At 48.4% G+C, this 18,750-nt stretch overlaps 2 protein-coding genes across 2 annotated transcripts; both read right to left on the bottom strand.

Moving 5' to 3' along the window:
- Positions 1-7,451: 7,451 nt before the first annotated feature.
- LOC309399371 (ficolin-1-like) lies at positions 7,452-10,168 on the bottom strand (the record flags this gene model as incomplete). Its single annotated transcript, XM_081967107.1, has 8 exons — positions 7,452-7,702; positions 7,850-7,984; positions 8,177-8,306; positions 8,624-8,751; positions 9,170-9,205; positions 9,543-9,569; positions 9,869-9,982; positions 10,078-10,168. The coding sequence occupies 8 exons, from the start codon at positions 10,166-10,168 to the stop codon at positions 7,452-7,454; spliced, it is 912 nt and encodes a 303-aa protein (XP_081823233.1).
- A 3,175-nt stretch (positions 10,169-13,343) lies between these two features.
- LOC309399558 (ficolin-1-like) lies at positions 13,344-18,259 on the bottom strand. The gene is made up of 9 exons (XM_081967501.1): positions 18,146-18,259; positions 17,908-18,021; positions 17,530-17,583; positions 15,670-15,696; positions 15,299-15,334; positions 14,758-14,885; positions 14,311-14,440; positions 13,996-14,130; positions 13,344-13,849 (listed from the first exon to the last, which is right to left on the bottom strand). The coding sequence occupies exons 1-9, from the start codon at positions 18,234-18,236 to the stop codon at positions 13,599-13,601; spliced, it is 966 nt and encodes a 321-aa protein (XP_081823627.1). The 5' UTR covers positions 18,237-18,259; the 3' UTR covers positions 13,344-13,598.
- Between the last annotated feature and the right edge of the window lie 491 nt (positions 18,260-18,750).

Below are 18,750 nucleotides of genomic sequence, written 5' to 3'. Positions count from 1 at the left end.
CTTGCAAACAATCCAGAAAAGAGCTCAGCCTTTGGGCTCTCCTGGAAAAGCCACTAGAGAATTTGGCCACGGATGATGTGGTCTTTGAGAAGTAAGGCTCTTCTCCATCTGAGGTCAGGGAGAGGCTGCTGGCCCAAAGCCTGAGTTTTCTTACACAGTGTTGTGAACTACTCATGAAATAAAAGTGGCCCAATGTGTAAAGATGCAGCATAGATAAGGACAAACATCCCTAAAAGCCACTGGGGGAGTAGAAAGAATTGTGTAAAATTGCCTGCTATTCCCCGTTCCTGTCTGTTTTCCCTGTTCCTCTGATCCTCAGCCAGCAGAACTGCAGGAACAGGAGGTGCAGCATTGACCCAAAGGGTTTTCCCCACCTTGGCCCACAGCCATCGGCCCCAGGGAGGCACCCGGGCAAAGACCGAGTGGAGAAGAATTAAGGGACCTCCAAGCAGCCTTTCGGGGATTGTTCCCTTTTTTCATTTTATTCTCCTGTTGTTCAAAAGACAGGCTCCCCGTTTTTCTTCAGAGGTCACAACAGCAACAGAGAATTGCAAAAGTAGCATCCAGTTAGCCTGATCCGGTCCAAACCGGCTGAGTCCCACCCCTGGGTGGCACCTTTAAGGACACTGAATCCAGACTGCCCTCTGATTTGGGGGCATGGCAGATTGCAAAATGTCTCTTTAATTGGGAAATGGATATTTGGCCTTCAGATCTCAAGATTCTTCTCCAGATAAAGTTGTTTTATGCATTGATCTTTAAAGTAACCCATCAAGCAGTAGAACAGCCAAAGAACCAGTCTTGCCAGATTTTGCCAAGGAAGGGAAGGTTTTTTTTTAATCGTTTCTCTGAAGTTATAGTAGCACTTCGTCTATTCTGAGATTCTTGATGAACAAAGAGATGCAAGTTTGCCCCTGGTGTTTACTGGTGGAAAGGCGGGTGATTGAAGTGGTTCTGTTGGGCCGGTGCCAAGAGAGCCAACAGTGTCCCAGCTCTAAGCCAAGCCACATGGGAGGGAGGGAGGGAAGGAGCCGCTCAAGCCAAGGAGAGGCAGGGTCGGCCATCAGGACTGTTGTATCACCTTCTGGAAAAGAGGAATGAGGAAGGCCCCACAGAAATGTTTCGCTTGCTGCCTTTATTTGACAAACAGGGTGGCAGCATTCCAGAAAGCCCCACCTCCAATGAAACTCTCCCAGACAGGCATTTTCTCAAAGCCCCCCTTTATTAGAGGAGGTATACAGGGAAAACCCACCATCCTGGGCCCAACATTTGGGAAGCCAGGCTCTGCCTGTCACAAGCCAGGACAAAGGGTGAGTGATGGAGGAGTAACCCCTCCTTAAAAAACATTGGGCCACCTCGTAAGGGCCCCTTTCCAGGGTTACAGGAGAAGACAGTCCACAGTTTGGAAGGTGGAAGAGGGCTCTATGCCCCAACAGCAGATCAAGCTGCAGAGCCATCTTCTAGGAGAAGGAAAACTCTATTACAAACCTCCACTGCCTTGTGGCTGCATCCACTCCTGGAAAAAGGCTTCAGGAGTCAACCTCCAGGCAAAATCTGGAGCTGGAGTCCCGGAAGCAGTTCATGACTGTGTAAAACCACGTTCTGGTAACTCCTGCGATGCAACTGGAACCAATCGTATCAGTTCTGCTGTTCCATTGGACTATTTCAGCAACATGGAGAGGAGGGATAGGCTGCTTGGGTAACAGTCTATCCTCCATATTAATCTACCCAGGCCTCGTTCTCTGGAGAGGATACTCCAGCTTTGACCTCTTCCCAGAGCACAATAACCATAGTCTTTTCAGACTGAAGGATGCCAATGCAATACATGCAATATAGGCACATCTGGGAAAATCCAAATCTGAGATTTCCAGGCTTTTCCTAAGTAAATCAAAATTCCAAACTCAGCCCCTGCACTCATCAGTCCATCACAGGGTCCAATACAGGGGTGAAATGCTATCGGTTCTGACTGGTCCACTAGAGCCGGTAGCAAAAAATGCTAAAGTTCACCTGAACCAGTAGTAAAAAAAATGCTTTAAAAAGTGTGTGTGTGTGGGAGATTCCAGGACACTTAGCTGTGCCACCCGATTGTCAAAAACCTTTTCTTTTTCACTTTTTAAAGCATTTTTTCTACCTATTCACCTCTTCTATTACACTGTGAGAGTTTGTAGATCTGCACGTATTCTCCCCTTATTAGAGAGATTGCCAGGGAGGGCAGACAATTTTTATGTAGGCTTTCTCCTCTGGGACACTAACCCGGCTACCACGTATGCAGTGGCAAAATTCTGTGTCGCTGCAATGTCCACAAGAAAAAAAATTGGTTACAGAAGTATAGTTGTCATCTTGTACCAATTATTTGGAGATATCTCTTAACAATTTCTGGACCATTGTATTTACTCCCATACTGATCGGATTTTTATCCATGTAAACCAGGGAGTGACTCTAACAATTTGAGAATATGTATGTTATTATCCACTTTTAACGTCAATACTTTGCAATTATATTTTAATGTCAGTACTTTTTAACATATTGTATAAAGTAATATGCATTGCTGGTCTTTGATCGTAATCAAGATTTATACTGTACCTATACTTATACACTACCTATTCGCCCCAACCAGCAGGAAAAAGTGCTTTAAAAAGTGGGGAAAAGTTGGCCACACCCACCCAGTCACGTGACCCCCCCCCAGACCAAGCCACGCCCACAGAACTGGTGGCAAACAAATTTAGATTTCACCACTGGTCCAGTCCCCATCCGTCCCAACTCGAGACATCCCTTCAGCCACTCCTCCTCCAGGTGCAGGAATACCATGAACTTGACCGAAAAGAAGAATGCTATTATGTGTACCTAAATTCCCTCTACTAAATCCCCCCTCCTAATTTCCCAAGCACAAGAATGTGGCATTGTGGAAGCTCCCGTTGTTAATATCCCTTCCATAGCTGACAGCCCCCCCCTCCCTGAAGAGAAAAGCATGTCCTGGAAAATGAAATAGACAGAACACAAAAGAGGGGTTAATCCAAAGTCCACCAAAACACCAAACTCCCCTCCGAACCGTAGGCACCGCCATCTTGTATTTTGCTTCTGCGCATAGGCAGAGCAATTTTTATTCCACTGCACATGCACGAATAGCTTGTATCAAGTGTGTCCACATGCTTGGCGTGGGCATGAGCCAACCGGTAATAGTGACTATCAGAACCCACCCCTGCTCTGCACTATCATAGGTTGGGGAGGAGCAGCTGGTATGGGTCTTAAAGTAGATCCTACTGCCGGTTTCATTAAGTTGCCGTGAAACACCGGATGTATTTTTCCTAGTATCCGAGGGAGGCCAAGTTGGACAGTCACAGGGTTAATCACTTTCACTATAGGAAAAGGGCCAAAGAAATTAGGCCTGAATTTCTTGCTCGGTAACCTCAATCTTAGGTATTTAGTTGACAATTACATTTTGTCTCTTATCCGAAAAGGTGGTTGGAGAGACCTGTGCTTGTCTGCCTGTTTCTTATATTTCTCAGCTGCTTCTTCATATTCTCCCACCCTTTTTGCAATGAGGCCATCCATTCTATTAGGGACATGGAGGTGGGTGGTTCTCTAGGCCAGTGGTCGGCAACCCGCGGCTCGCGAGCCAAATGCGGCTCTTTAAACATTTTAATCTGGCTCTTCTGTGTGCCGGGCGCCCGCTTCCCTCCCTCCTCTCGGGCTTCGGAGGGAAGCTTCTGCAAAACCCCGGCGAGACAAGTCTCCCAGGCTGTAATTTGCCGAGCTGTACGCGCGCGCCTGTTTTCCACGGCGTGGAGCAGCGGCGAGATTCTGGGCGGCAAGCGATGATTCCGGGGGCCATCAGTGGGGGGGCAGGGTCCCCCCTCACGTTCCTCATCTTCCCGGATGGCCCCCGGAATCATCGCTCGCCGCGCAGAATCTCGCCGCTGCTCCACGGCGTGGAAAACAGGCGCGTGCGCACAGCTCGGCAAATTAAAGCCTGGGAGACTTCTTGTCACTCGCCAGGGCTTTTGAAGAAGCTTCCCTCCGAAGCGTTCCGAGGGAGGGCTGTAAACTTCCCTCCGAAGTCTTGGGAAGTTCTGAGGAGCCCCCCAAGCCAAAACGCCGCTGCCAGGTAGTTAAAAGTACCTCTCTGATTCGTCTCTGTCAGTCTCTCTCTGATTCCCTCTCTCACTCCCTCTCTCTGTTCCTCTCTCTGTCTGTCTGTCTCACTCACACACACACTGTGGTCACCTTGTTGAGTGTTCCAATCACATTTCAAATGTGATTGGAACACTCAACAAGGTGACCACAGTGTGTGTGTGTGTGTGTGTGTGTGTGTGTGTGTGTGTGAATGAGACAGACAGACAGAGAGAGGAACAGAGAGGGAGTGAGGGAGGGAATCAGAGAGAGACTGACAGACACACACACACACACACACACAGGGGGAGGGAGGGAGAGAAAGATAGACAGACAGAGAGAGAGAGACACAGAGAGTGAGTGATTAAGTGAATGAGTGAGAGACAGACACACCCACATACACAGAGTGACAGAGAGAGAGGGAGGGGAGAGAGACAGAGGGAGAGACAGAGACAGACACACACACACACACACACACACACAGAGTGACAGAGATGGGGGAAGGAGGAGAGAGAGACAGAGATACAGAGAGAGAGAGACAGACAGATAGACACCCAGAGAAAATGACAGAGGGAGACAGAGAGGGAGGGAGGGAGAGAGAGACAAAGAGCCAGAGAGAGAGAGAGAAAGAAAAAGAAAAAAAGAAAGAAAGTGGGAGAGGGAGATGAAATTAAAAGCAACAACATACAAACCTGACTTACTCAAACTATCCAAGGAAATGCAAGGCCAATGTTCACATTAGTGGTTGTGACTTTGTCAGTCATTGTCAGGATGCAATTTTCTCTACATTGTAAGGCAAATTTTACGGAATTTAACGTTATCGATAAATAATATCGTTCTAAAGTTTTTATTTTATTAGTTGTGTTATTTGTATCCTCCCCACCTATGTGGATACTTGCATGCGGAATATTCTCAATAAAAACTTATTGAAACTAAAAACAGTGTACCACCCTATGTATTTTCGGTTTTAAAAATGCGGCTCTCCAAATAAATTTCAATTGTGGTTTTGGCGAGATTTGGCTCAGTTGAAAAAAAAGGTTGCCCACCACTGCTCTAGGCAATTCAGGCATAGGCACAAAATCCATGCCGGTAGTTATTTGAAAAGGAGTCAGCCCAGTACTACTATGTACTGCATTATTATAAGCCACATCTGCAAATGGTAGTAAATCCGCCCAGTTTTCTTGTTGATAATTTACGTAAAATCTAATGTGTTGTTCCAACATTGCATTGGATCATTCTACTGATCCGTTAGTAGCAGGATGAAAAGCCGAGCTAAACCCTTGGGATGAATCACTATGGACCTCAGGAACTTCCTCTAGAATTTAGCAGTAAATTGGACTCCACGATCTGATATTATTCGCCATGGAACACCATGAAGCCAGCAAATGTGCTTCACGAAAAGTTTTGCCAGTTTTTTGATTAACAACAATTTCCCAGAGCTCCTTTGTCTTCAGGAAAAACACCGTCTTTGCATGAGGAAATCTCTGGACAGCAAGTTTTGGGGGTGGGCAGAAGGTGCTGGCCTGAGCCTCTGATTGTGTGTACTCAGGTACTGGCGTGGTCTTGGCTCTTCTGAGGAAGCCCCCCTGCCTGGACCACACTCTTCTGTCCCCTTTAAGCTCATAGGATCTGTCTATGAGTAACGCTCTCTACATGGGGCTCCCCTTGAGATGCACCCGAAGACTGCAGTTGGTTCAGAATGCGGCCGCGCGGGCAGTCTCGGGAGTCGCTAGATACTCCCACGTAACACCTCTCCTGTGCGGGCTGCACTGGCTACCTGTAGCTTTTCAGGTGCGTTTCAAGGTGCTGATTATCATCTTCAAAGCGCTCCATGGCACAGGGCCTAGCTATTTGCGGGATCGTATCCTGCCCCATACATCCCTTCGGCCGATTCGCTCACACAGAGAGGGACTCCTCCGGGTGCCATCCACTAGGCTGTGCCAGCGGGCGACACCCAGGGGAAGGGCCTTCTCTGTGATGGGCCCGACCCTCTGGAATGACCTTCCCCCTGATATTAGAACAACCACGGACCTCCGCTCCTTCCGTAAGAAGCTAAAAACCCACCTGTTTAATCTAGCCAGCTTGGCCTAATTCCAGCTCTCCCACCTCAGTCTGTATTTTTAAATTTCGTGGGTAGTCTTAGGCTAAGTTTTTAATTTTTATAAATTTGTACAGGGGTTTAAAGTTTAATTCGATTTTAACTGTATTTATGATTATTTGTATGGTTTTTAATTTGGTACCTGTACACCGCCCCGAGTCCCTTCAGGGAGAGGGGGCGGTCTAGAAATCAAACAAAATAAATAAATAATAATAATAAATATCAGAATAACAATAGCGCTTAGACTTATATACCACTTTACAGTGCTTCAGAGCCAAAACTCAGAAAGGGTATGTAAACTCATGATTGAATGTTAATCATTCTAGCTAGCCAAGAAGCTTTGCTGAATGTCACTCATCTTGGTTCCTTGTCATTAAAAGCTTCTTTCTGGCAGCTCTGCTTCGTTATTCAATTATTTCTTCAAAATACTGGCCATTGCATCCCGGCTGGAAGAACTCCCAAAAGGGGAGTATTTCCTCCCAACAGCAGTGTAAAAAGCTTAAAACAACCCTTCCCCTTTAAGAAAGTCAAGCCCAGCAAAGTACCAGCAAAGGGAAAAAAATATCCGGAGAAGCTCCGGAGGCAACAGTAAGTCTAGGCACACTGCCAAGAATGTAATAAGGGTTAACGGAGAGGCAGCTTCTGTAAGCAGGGCAATAAAGATTAGACTAGAGACAACACCAGAATGATTCCTTCTTACCTTCCTTACATGATTAGCCCTGTAAAGTGGGAAAAAACAAAAGGAGATTTCTTCCAACAACCAATTCTCCAAGCTGCTTAGAAAATTAACTCCTGAATAGTTGAGAACTGGTAGAATCCGCCCCTGCTCCTCCTGGACCCCACTGGCCAGAAATCTTTGTTCTTGATAGCCTCAGCAGGAAAGTGCTTGGCTGAACCACCTGGGATATGCCAATCCCTTCTGGAGGGGCTGCTCAGAGTAATTCCTTCCAAAGGTAGGCAGATTTTATCCCCTTGGAATAAAAGACACTTGGAGACAGCTGAGTTGCAGATCATATTTATTTTTATTTATTTTTATTTAACATTCGTTGGCTGCTCAACTCCAGTAGAGCTGTAGGGGGACAAATGGAAAAGCCCACCCACCCCAATTCTGCAAGATCATTTAATCATGTGCATTTTGAAAAATGCAAGCTCTGTCTCAAGGTAGCAAATCAAACGTAGAGGGGATGGACTAGATGCCCTTTGGAAACACTCAGAAAGAAAAAGGCCCATCAGCTGAAAGAGCCACCTAAGACACAGGCCGGATTTTCATTTCGGAGCGCTTGTAGGAGTAGTAGTAGCCTTTCCCGGTACGCCAGTTGATGCCATCAGCAAAGGTCTCGTGTTTCCCCAGAAAGTATTTCCCATTGAGGTTGGAGTAGTGGCAGTTATTGTACCACCAGGCACCTTTGAACGTCTCAGCGCAGTTCCTCTTTTGGGGGTCCTGCTGCTTCTCTCGGGTGGAGAAGGGCATGTTGTTGTGGTAGGAGAGGGAGTCACCTGGGAGGAAGAGAGGGGGGATGGGTGACTGGAAGACCAGCCCAGAGCATTTCCAGAGAGGCCTTCATTGGGCTGACTGGCACTGCCCAATTCCAAGAGGCTCATGGAGAAGGATGCTGATCCCCCTGGACTTTATCAGGGACTCACCTGCAGAGCCGCCCGTGAAGGCGCCCAGAGTTAGCCGATACCAGTCGGATTCTGCCGCCACCTGGAAGGACGCATATTTGGCGAAGGAATGCTTGTTGTCGAAATCAGTCAGGTCGACACGCAATTCATTCTTTCCTAGGAGGAAGAAAACAGACACATGGGTCAGTTGGCGCACTGCCCAGTCACCACAACTCACAACCCAGGGTATATTTTTCTGCTGCCTCCTCCATCCCCAGAGGGCCCATTTGAGGCTCTTCCCACTGAGGGCCCTGCACCCGTCTCCCCTGGCAGCAGGAGGGTCCAGGGCTGCAAGAGGAAGCCCCTCACCCAGAGAGGTCAAGCGGTGAAGGTTGTCATTTCCCAGCCAGAATTCGGTCAGCTGGTTTCCAAATCCTCTCTTGTAGGCTGCCCAGTCCCGGAAAAAGTCCACCGAGCCATCCGACCTCCTTTGGAAGACCTGTGGGGGAGAATCGGGACCCTTAACCTTCCAGCTTACCAGGCCCCCCAAATCTTCCCTCCTTCCCAAACGTTAGGGGTCTCAGAGCTGGCCTTCTCCACCCAGAAGTGCTGGACCCCCTCCAGGATCCCTCCATCCCCCATCCTGGCTTCAGGAAAGACTCGGCTTGTGGTTCATCCCATTCCTAACAAGCAACAAATCCTGGGTGTGTCTGCTGTGGGGCACAACCCCCATGGAAAGTCCCTCCAAGCCAGGGTGGTCAGAAGTGCCACACGCCTTGGCCATGCCTGGGTAGAGCCACCCTCCGCCGGACTCACAATCCATCCTCCTCCGTCGGTGTCCATGTCGCACAGCACCTCCAGGGGCTGGCAGTCCTGGGGGTAGATGGTGTACCAGCCGCTCAGGATCGTCCCTCTTTTCAAGAGCTCTTTGCAGTTTGGGGCACCTGGGCAGAAAGAGGGCAGGAGAGGTTGGCACTCTCTCTGCCAGGGTCCTTGCCTTATTCCTGAGGGGCTGACTCAGTGGCTGCAGCTGGTTGGCAATGAGCATCCAGGCATTAAAGTGGGCCAAGGGGTTGTGGTGTGGTTTTGCATGATGGGGATGGGGGCTTCCCATAAGGGTGAGTGGGTGGATTACCCACCCCTCCTGAAATGTTTTTGGAGGAGCAATTATTCTTGTGAAGATGAAATCTATTTTAGTGCAAACCCTTTTTGTGTGTTTCCCAAAAGCTGCCAGTGGTCAGAAGGGGGTCCTTTAAATGCTGGAACTGCCTGGCCAAAGCATTGGCTGTTTAGGGAATTGGGGGGGGGCATAATACAGACACACACACACACATAGACAGACAGACAGACCCACACACTCACCTTGCTTGCACTGAAGCTTCTCCAGCTTCTTCTCGTCTGCAAGAAAGAAGGACGTGAACAACAGCCAATTCCTCCCCCACCCCCAATGTGGCAGGGAAGGCCCAGGAAGGGGGGAGGGATCCCATCATGCTGACCTGAATTGGGTGGGTGGGGGAGACAGAGGCACAACTGTGTCCAATGTGCCAAAGCCTGCCAACCTGTTGGGAGCCCCTTTCAGCCTAACTTCACGCCCCACCTGAGCTCGATGGGGGGCTGAGCTGCACAATTCAGCCAGGGTCCCTTTTGCTTCAGAGAGCAGAGAGGCTGCCAGAGGACCCAGTCCAAGGTAGCTCCCCACAATGTTCCCCTTGGGGTTTGGGGGCGCAGTCCTTACCAATTTCTCCTCGGTCACCTTTCTCGCCTGGAATGCAAAGAGAAAGAGAAGGGCAGAATTCCTCCTTTTTAGGAGGCTCCGGTAGTATCACTGGGGGCTCAAGGGGGGTGTCAACAGCTGAACCGCATAAGCAGTGGTGGGATTCATTCGGTTTGCACCGGTTTGGGAGATCCGTTTGTTAACTCTTTCTGGAGTTCTGCGAACCGGCTGAATAGTCAAAGTTGCCCAGCTGCCTAACGATTCCAGTAGCCCAAACACACCTCAAGACGGGTTAGTTCTCTCAGAAGAGTTCGGGAGCCAACTTCACGCTCTTTCCACAGACCCACCTTTGGCCCCTGGAATGCCAGGGGGGCCCTGTGGCCCTTGTGGTCCTGGCAAGCCTCGACTCCCCCGGACAATGGCTATTGTATTGTTGCCATCCAGGCCCAGCACCTTAAGTTCTGCAAAGGAAGGAAAAACATTTGGAGCCCAAAAACATGCTTTGAAGGCTTGAAGAAGGTCCCTCTTCCTCAGAGCCAACCTGCCTGATACTCACCTGGGAAGGAGGACTCCTGTGACGCTGGATGGATTGCGATCATCAGGGAGAACAGGAGGAGGAGACCCACTTGCTCTCCAGCTCTCCTCATGGTGCCCGCTGGACTCCGACTGCAACCTGCCCTGGATCTTCTGCTTTTATTTGGGCAGCCTGCTTTTGTCCCTTTTCCCTTTAAGTGGGGACTTTGGCGAAAGAGTCAAAATACCACCAACTGCTTCCTTATTGATCAAAGCACACCTCTGTTAATTAAACAGCACATGGATAACTCTTCATTGTAGAGGGAGGATTACTGCATTTGCTTCCAAGGAAACCCACTGTCAATCATGCCAACTTGGTCAGTTAAAAAAAACAAGCCTCTCGAATCAATTGTTAATGAAAGTAGACTTTACTAAAGCCAAGTGCTTTAAAGGAGAAGCAAACCCGGAACTGGGATTTTCATACGCAAAGCTGATGATCACCTTTTCCCATGCTCCCACCTTCCACCCTGGTTATCTTTAATGTCCAATTCGATTCTAAAAAATTGCTTGGGTAAAGGTCCCTGGCTTTGGAGGAGGGATGGCTCTGCATTCCAGTGATACCTTGGAACTGTTGGCAATTGCACAATGCATATTTTTGATTTATCTCATGCTAATCCAATGGTCAAAATTATGCCAATGTCAGGTCCCCATAGATCCCTATCAGGATGCCTTGCTTTGGACTGGACAGTGGGGAGGGGTTCCTGCAACTTTTAACTTAATGCTTTCGTGTGGGAACTTCAGATCTTGCCTATTCTCCTTGCTATCACTATCTCCTAATAAAAGTTCCTTTTGAAATGTTGCCTGTAATCATGCTGTAACTTTCCTAATTTTGTAGAAATGTGGAATACATGACTGAAGCAATAAGACAAAGAGAAGGTTTGATCAGCTTGGTTAATAAATTAATAGAATTCTTTATTGGACAAGTGTGATTAGACACCCAAGGAATTTGTCTTTGGTGCATATACTCTCAATAATGCGGGAATGGGGATTTTGCAGTATCCTTCCCATGCACCCAAAGCCATACCACGCGCATAAAGCCATGCCCACAGAACCGGTAGCAAATAATTTTGAATCCCACCCCTGGGAGGTACTACATCACCTATCTCCTGTTCATAACAAAATGAATCAAAATCGAGCTGGAAAAGACTCTGTAGAAAAGGCACAGGGGGACGGTGAATGGCCCCTCCCACAGGGAATAAAGAGGAGCAAAAGGGGAGTGGAGTTTGCAGGAGACAATTAGTTCAATTAATTTGGGTGAAGATCTGTTCCTGACTTCTAGCCAAGTAATTGCTGCTACAGTGTGGCATTTGGAAGATATCAGTATGGCAGCTCTCCAAGCCTGATAAATGTTGTGAAATCTCATGAAAGACTGTTGGCCGGGACTTTGCTAGAGAGGAATTCCCTTTAACCTAAATAAAAGGGGTTTTATTGGGACGAGGAGTCAGGTTCGTGCTTTTGGGAAGCCTAGGTCAAGGTTAGGGTTAGGGTTGTGGAAATATGAACAACATGACTGAAGGATTAAAAACAACAAAGCAAAGGGAAGGTTTCAACCAATTAAAATTGAGCTGGAAAAAACCTTGGAGGTCTTCTAGTCCAACCCCTTGCTCAAGCAGGAGACCCTCTACCATTTCAGACAGGTGGCTGTCCAGTATTTTCTTAAAGAATGCGGTGGCTGACAGCTGCTAAATTGCACAACAGACACTCTCTCTCCCAGCAACAGCAGTAGCTGCTGCCCCAGAGAGCAGAGAAGGAGTGGAGCAGGGCCCAAAAGGCTGCTCGGTCAACCCTCGCCGCGTGGCGGAAGCCACTCACATTTTGGGCAAACCGGTTGTTAGGTGGGTTGAATCCCACCATTGGTGTCCATCTATTTTCTTGCCATCTGGAAAATAAGTTGACCCCCTCTTCTTTGTGGCAGCCCCTCAAATACTGGAATGCTGCTCCAAGGTCCCACTCACAGTGACTGTTTTTGAGCCAGGTTTCACTTAATCTGATGTCAACTCTCAGTTTAGTCATGTGGACAGAATGGGGGGAAGTGCATTCCATGCATACTGTCAGCTGGAGTCGGATCTCAGATTGCTACAGGTAGTCCCCCTTTTCTGTTCAGGAGCTCAAGCCACGTGGTCCTGTCCACCATTAAACCCTCTTTCCAAGCAGCCTCCATGTCTCCAGTGTCTTTTTCCCCACTTGGAACCCAGAAGGACATTTCTTCCAACACAGCCTTTCAGGGACTGCATCCTTTTTGGCTTTATTCTCCTATGGTTCAAAAGACAGACTCCCCTGTTTTTCTTAAGATGGCAGGAAAACAACTGAGCGGGGCTGAAATGGGTTGGCACCTTTAAGGGCATTGAATCCAGCCTGCCCACTGATTTCCACGGAAGCCAGAATGCAAAATATCTGCCCAATTGGGACATTTGGCCTTCAGATCTCAAGATTCTTCTCCAGATAAAGCTGTTTTATGCATTAATCTATAAAGTAATCCATCAGGCAGTAGAACAACCAAAGAACCAGTCTTGCCAGATTTTGCCTCTTCCAAGGAAGGGAAGGGAAGTTTTTTATTGTTTCTCTGAAGTTATAGCAGCACTTTATTTATTCTGAGATTCATGATGGACAAACAGGTGCACGTTTTCCCCGTGTGTTTGCTGGTAGAAAAGTAGGAGATTTAAGTTGTTCTGCTGGGCTTTTGCCAAGAGAGCCAACAGTGTCCCAGCTCCAAGCCAAGCCACATGGGAGGGAGGGAAGGCGCCGCTCAAGCCAAGGAGAGGCAGGGTCGGCCATCAGGACTGTTGTATCACCTTCTGGAAAAGAGGAATGAGGAAGGCCCCACTCGCTTGCTGCCTTTGGGGTTTATTTGACAAACAGGGCTTTGTAGTTGCCTTCTGGCTGGCAGGGAGGGAGCCACCCACAGGGACCCCTTTATCAAAAGTCAGGGTTATTCCCTTCCCAACAATAATAATATAAGAATATAATAAAAATATATTCCCCGCTCCCCCCCAAAAGAAATGGAGGTTGAGTCTCACCATCTTCTGCGTATGGTGATGTGTTTGGTCTTAGTCAAGGTCAACAATCTCTGCATACCAACTGAATGAGAAGTTTGAAGATGCACCGCACATGACACCTTAGGGAGTTGCAGATTGGTTCATAGGTTGGGGTGATTGGGGGGTGGTGTGTTGGGGTGCTCAGAGCCCTTCTTTTGCCAAAGGCTGGCAGATTTCATCCCCTTGGAATAAAGGAGACTTGGAGACCGTCAGATGGATTAAAGATCAAATCTTTATTTATTTATTTATGGTATTTATTTAACATTCGTTGACTGCCCAACTCCAGTGGACCTAAAGGAGAGCAAAGGGAAAAGCCCACCCACCCCGATTCTGAAAAGATCATTTAATCATGTGAATTTTGAAAAATGCAAGCTCTGTCTCAAGGTAGAAAATCAAACGTAGAGGGGATGGACTAGATGCCCTTTGGAAACCCTCAGAAAGAAAAAGGCCCATCAGCTGAAAGAGCCACCTAAGACACAGGCCGGATTTTCATTTCGGAGCGCTTGTAGGAGTAGGTGGCGCCTTTCCCAGTAACCCAGTTGATGCCGTCCCCGTTAGACTTGTGTTCCCCCAGCAAGTATTTCCCGTTGAGGTTGGATTTGTGGCAGCTCTTGTACCACCAGGCACCTTTGTAGTCCTCAGCGCAGTTGTGTTTTTGGGAGTCCGGTCGTTTCTCTCGGGTGGAGAAGGGCATGTTGTTGTGGTAGGAGAGGGAGTCACCTGGGAGGAAGAGACGGGGGAAGGGTGCATGGAAGGCCAGCCCAGAGCATCTCCAGGGAGGCCTTCATTGGGCTGACTGGCACTGCCCATTCCAAGAGGCTCATGGAGAAGGATGCAGATCCCTCTGGATTTTGTCAGGGACTCACCTGCAGAGCCACCCGTGAAGGCGCCCAGAGTTAGCCGATACCAATCGGATTCTGCCGCCACCTGGAAGGACGCATATTTGGCGAAGGAATGCTTGTTGTCTAATTCAAACAAGTCGACACGCAATTCATTCTTTCCTAGGATGAAGAGAACAGCCGTTTGGGTCACTTGGCACAGTGCTCAGACTCACAGCCCTACAGGGCTGTTTCTTCTGCAGAGGGGGCTGAGGGCCCATTTGAGGCTCTTCCCACCGAGGGTCCTGCACCCCTCTCCCATGGCAGCAGGAGGGCCCAGGGGTGCAAGAGGAAGCCCCTCACCCAGAGAGGTCAAGCGGTGAAGGTTGTCATTTCCCAGCCAGAATTCGGTCAGCTGGTTTCCAAATCCTCTCTTGTAGGCTGCCCAGTCCCGGAAAAAGTCCACCGAGCCATCCGACCTCCTTTGGAAGACCTGTGGGGGAGAATCGGGACCCTTAACCTTCCAGCTTACCAGGCCCCCCAAATCTTCCCTCCTTCCCAAATGTTAGGGGTCTCAGAGCTGGCCTTCTCCACCCAGAAGTGCTGGACCCCCTCCAGGATCCCTCCAGCCCCCATCCTGGCTTCAGGAAAGACTCGGCTTGTGGTTCATCCCATTCCTAACAAGCAACAAATCCTGGGTGTGTCTGCTGTGGGGCGCAACCCCCATGGAAGGTCCCTCCAAGGCACGGTGGTCAGAAGTGCCACACGCCTTGGCCATGCCTGGGTAGAGCCACCCTCCGCTGGACTCACAATCCATCCTCCTCCGTCGGTGTCCATGTCGCACAGCACCTCCAGGGGCTGGCAGTCCTGGGGGTAGATGGTGTACCAGCCGCTCAGGATCGTCCCTCTTTTCAAGAGCTCTTTGCAGTTTGGGGCACCTGGGCAGAAAGAGGGCAGGAGAGGTTGGCACTCTCTGTGCCAGGGTCCTTGCCTTATTCCTGAGGGGCTGACTCAGTGGCTGCAGCTGGTTGGCAATGAGCATCCAGGCATTAAAGTGGGCCAAGGGGTTGTGGTGTGGTTTTGCATGATGGGGATGGGGGCTTCCCATAAGGGTGAGTGGGTGGATTACCCACCCCTCCTGAAATGTTTTTGGAGGAGCAATTATTCTTGTGAAGATGAAATCTATTTTAGTGCAAACCCTTTTTGTGTGTTTCCCAAAAGCTGCCAGTGGTCAGAAGGGAGTCCTTTAAATGCTGGAACTGCCTAGCCAAAGCATTGGTTCTTTAGGGAATTGGGGGGGGGGTGTAATACACACACACACATAGACAGACAAACAGACCCACACACTCACCTTGCTTGCACTGAAGCTTCTCCAGCTTCTTCTCGTCTGCAAGAAAGAAGGACGTGAACAACAGCCAATTCCCCCCCCCCCCCCCAATGTGGCAGGGAAGGCCCAGGAAGGGGGGAGGGATCCCATCATGCTGACCTGAATTGGGGGGGGGGAGACAGAGGCACAACTGTGTCCAATGTGCCACAGCCTGCCAACTTGTTGGGAGCCCCTTTCAGCCTAACTTCACGCCCCACCTCAGCTCGATGGGGGGCTGAACTGCACAATTCAGCCAGGGTCCCTTTTGCTTCAGAGAGCAGAGAGGCTGCCAGAGGCCCCCGTCCAAGGCAGCTCCCCGCAATGTTCCCCTTGGGGTTTGGGGGCGCAGTCCTTACCAATTTCTCCTGGGTCACCTTTCTCGCCTGGAATGCAAAGAGAAAGAGAAGGGCAGAATTCCTCCTTTTTAGGAGGCTCCGGTAGTATCACTGGGGGCTCAAGGGGGGTGTCAACAGCTGAACCGCATAAGCAGTGGTGGGATTCATTCGGTTTGCACCGGTTTGGGAGATCCGTTTGTTAACTCTTTCTGGAGTTCTGCGAACCGGCTGAATAGTCAAGGCTGCCCACCTGCCTAACGATTCCAGTAGCCCAAACACACCTCAAATATCCCTTCTCATTTGTAATTAACTAAAGGACGGGAAAAGAAAAAGAAGAAATAACCACATAGCCATTTTCTCAGCATAAACATTTAAAACTCAGGCTTAAAGTGCAAGAGAGGTTTTCCTTTCCCTTCAGTTAATAGCTCTGGCCTGGGCAGACAGCCAAGAACCATTTAACAGTCAAGTACTTAGTTGCGATAACAAAACCACAGGAATCAGTCAGCACAGAAACAATAGAAATTTACAGATCGTATGGATTAACAGAACTTGGAAGGGACCTTGTAGGTCATCTAGTCCAACCTCCACCCACCCAAGCAGGAGACCCTACACCATTTCTGACAACTGGCCATGCAATCTCTTCTTGAAAGCCTCCAGTGATGAAGCTCCCACAACTTCCAAAGACAACTTCTGTTCCATTGGTTGATTTTTTCTCACTGTCAGAAGGCAAACTTGGTGGTCGACCAATCAATTGATCAATCAATCGGTTGATTGGTTTTACCCTTAGGAAATGGATCCTTAGTCCTAGGTTGCTTCTCTCTTTGGTTAGTTTTCATTTTTGTTTCTTGTTATGCTTTTCGGTCCTTTGGAAATAGTGCGACTCCCTCATTTTTGTAGGAGCCCCTTAAATTTTCTGACAGGACAATTAATCAGTGGAACAACTTGCTTCCAGAAGTTGTAAATGCTCCAACACTGGAAGTTTTAAAGAAGAGATTGAATAGCTATTTGTCTGAAGTGGTGTAGGGTTTCCTACCTAAGCAGGAGGTTGGACTAGAAGATCTCCAAGGTCCCTTCCAACTCTGCTATCCTATCCTATCCTGTCCTATCCTCTTGTTCTGTTCTTTTCTGTTCTATTACATTCTATCCATTCTATTCCATTCCATTCTAAATATTGGAACAACCCTATTTTATTGTGCTATTTTATTGTGCTATTTTATTGTGCTATTTTATTGTGCTATTTTATTGTGCTATTTTATTGTGAATTGGACTAAGGAGAAATTTCCTAAGGGTAAGGGGAAAATGGGTACCAAGCTCTCTCTCCTGCCCCCCATGACCTTGCGGGGCCCCATAAGCCATTTTTAAGGGGGTCCCTTCAGTTTGAAAAATGTTTCTGGCACAGCTGAGCAAAGCCAGATGACATCATTTGGGATCTGGACAATCACTATTCATGGTTGGTAGCAAAAGTGTTATGATAGTGAAAAGTGATATTTGGAAGGCTGACAGTCGGTTTGCACCAGTTTGGGTGAACAGGTAGTGGTGATACTCCTACTACCAAACCGGTAGTGAAGATAGTAGGATACCATTACTGGTTGGGAGAGTGAAGGCACCCATGTTAAGAACCAGGGTCCCAGAGCAGCACAAGCTCTCTCCAGGTTGTCCTGGATCTCCCTTTTCTCCTGAATCAAAGGGAAGAAATTCTTTTGAGGCCTCTTGCAGGCCACACCAACGGAAAACTGTGAGGATCTCAGTCTCAACACCACCACCACCGTTTTAAGGTCCCTTTTGGGGTTCCTTTCCCAGTGTGTTCCTCTCTCTCTCCACCAACTACCCAAACACACTTGTGCAACCCTGGAATTGGAAAACCCTCTCATTCCACCTTACCTTTTGGCCCAGGGGCTCCAATTTTCCCGGGGATTCCCTGCAAGCCTCTCTCACCTGTTAAGGAAAGGCATGGTGAAGTTCTCTGGTGCCCATGGGGAGAGAGGGGAGTAACTCCCAGCTGAAAGGTGGCTGGGTGGGCAGCTCCCTTCCAGCACTCTGTGATTTGTGCAGGTTTAAACCAGAGTAGGCAGCTTAACCCAAAGAAATGCCCCCTTTGGGAGAGGGAGTTTCAACAGGTCGAGTGCCTGGAAGACTCAGTTTCTTGTGCCAGTTTTTACAGTCTTCTTTCGTGGCACCTTCCTTCTGCCTTGGGACAAGACGGGTTCGTTCTCTGAGAAGAGTTCAGGAGCCACCTTCACGCTCTTTCCACAGACCCACCTTTGGCTCCTGGAACGCCAGGGGGGCCCCGTGGCCCTTGTGGTCCTGGCAAGCCTGGACTCCCCCGCACAATGGCTATTGTATTGTTGCCATCCAGGCCCAGCGCTTTAAGTCCTGCAAAGGAAGGAAAAACATTTGGAGCCCAAAAAAATGTGTTTTTTTTTAGCTGTTAAATTTCCCACCTCTGAAGGCTGGAAGAAGGTCCCTCTTCCTCAGAGCCAACCTGCCTGATACTCACCTGGGAAGGAGGACTCCTGTGACCCTGGATGGATTGCGATCATCAGGGAGAACAGGAGGAGGAGACCCACTTGCTCTCCAGCTCTCCTCATGGTGCCCGCTGGACTCTGACTGCTGCCTGGACCAACTTCTTTTATTTGTCCTTTTCCCCTTTAAGTGGGTCCTCCAGGAGAATAGCTGCCTTACTGATCAAAGAACACACCTGCTAGTTAAACACATGGATAATTCTTCATTCTAGAGGAAGGCATCCCATCTGCTTCCGAAGCACTATATGAATCAATATGAATCAATATTGGCTATTTGCTTTTATCATGAATTGCTTATGTTACTACATAATTGTTACTGATTAAACCAATATTTGCTGCTTGCTTCTGATATGATATACTGCTAGAAATTATTTCTTAAAAATTATGCTTTGATATTGGCTTCTGCTTATACTGTTGTGTACTGTCAGAAATTAGTTGTTTCTAGCCTAGCAAATTGTAACCTTAATAATGGATGGCATTACTGCAAATGTCATCTCACTGTTGCGTCTTGTTTCTATTCTTGGCTTCAAAACTAGGCACATCCTTGAAAATATAGAAAAAATTGTTACATGGGAATAGC

This window comes from Natrix helvetica (assembly GCF_964273705.1).
Source record: "Natrix helvetica genome assembly, chromosome: 15".
NCBI classification, from domain to species: Eukaryota; Metazoa; Chordata; class Lepidosauria; order Squamata; family Natricidae; genus Natrix; species Natrix helvetica.
The sequence above is the reverse complement of the archived record's forward strand: the minus strand, read 5'-3'. Positions and strand labels throughout refer to the sequence as shown.

Coding starts and splice junctions, on each gene's coding strand:
- LOC309399558 (XM_081967501.1), bottom strand. CDS start 18,236: ATGAGGAGAGCTGGAGAGCAAGTGGGTCTCCTCCTCCTGTTCTCCCTG. Junction 15,697..17,529: donor TGGAGCCCCTGGGCCAAAAG/GTAAGGTGGAAT, acceptor TTTGCATTCCAG/GCGAGAAAGGTGACCCAGGA. Junction 13,850..13,995: donor CTTCACGGGTGGCTCTGCAG/GTGAGTCCCTGA, acceptor TCTTCCTCCCAG/GTGACTCCCTCTCCTACCAC.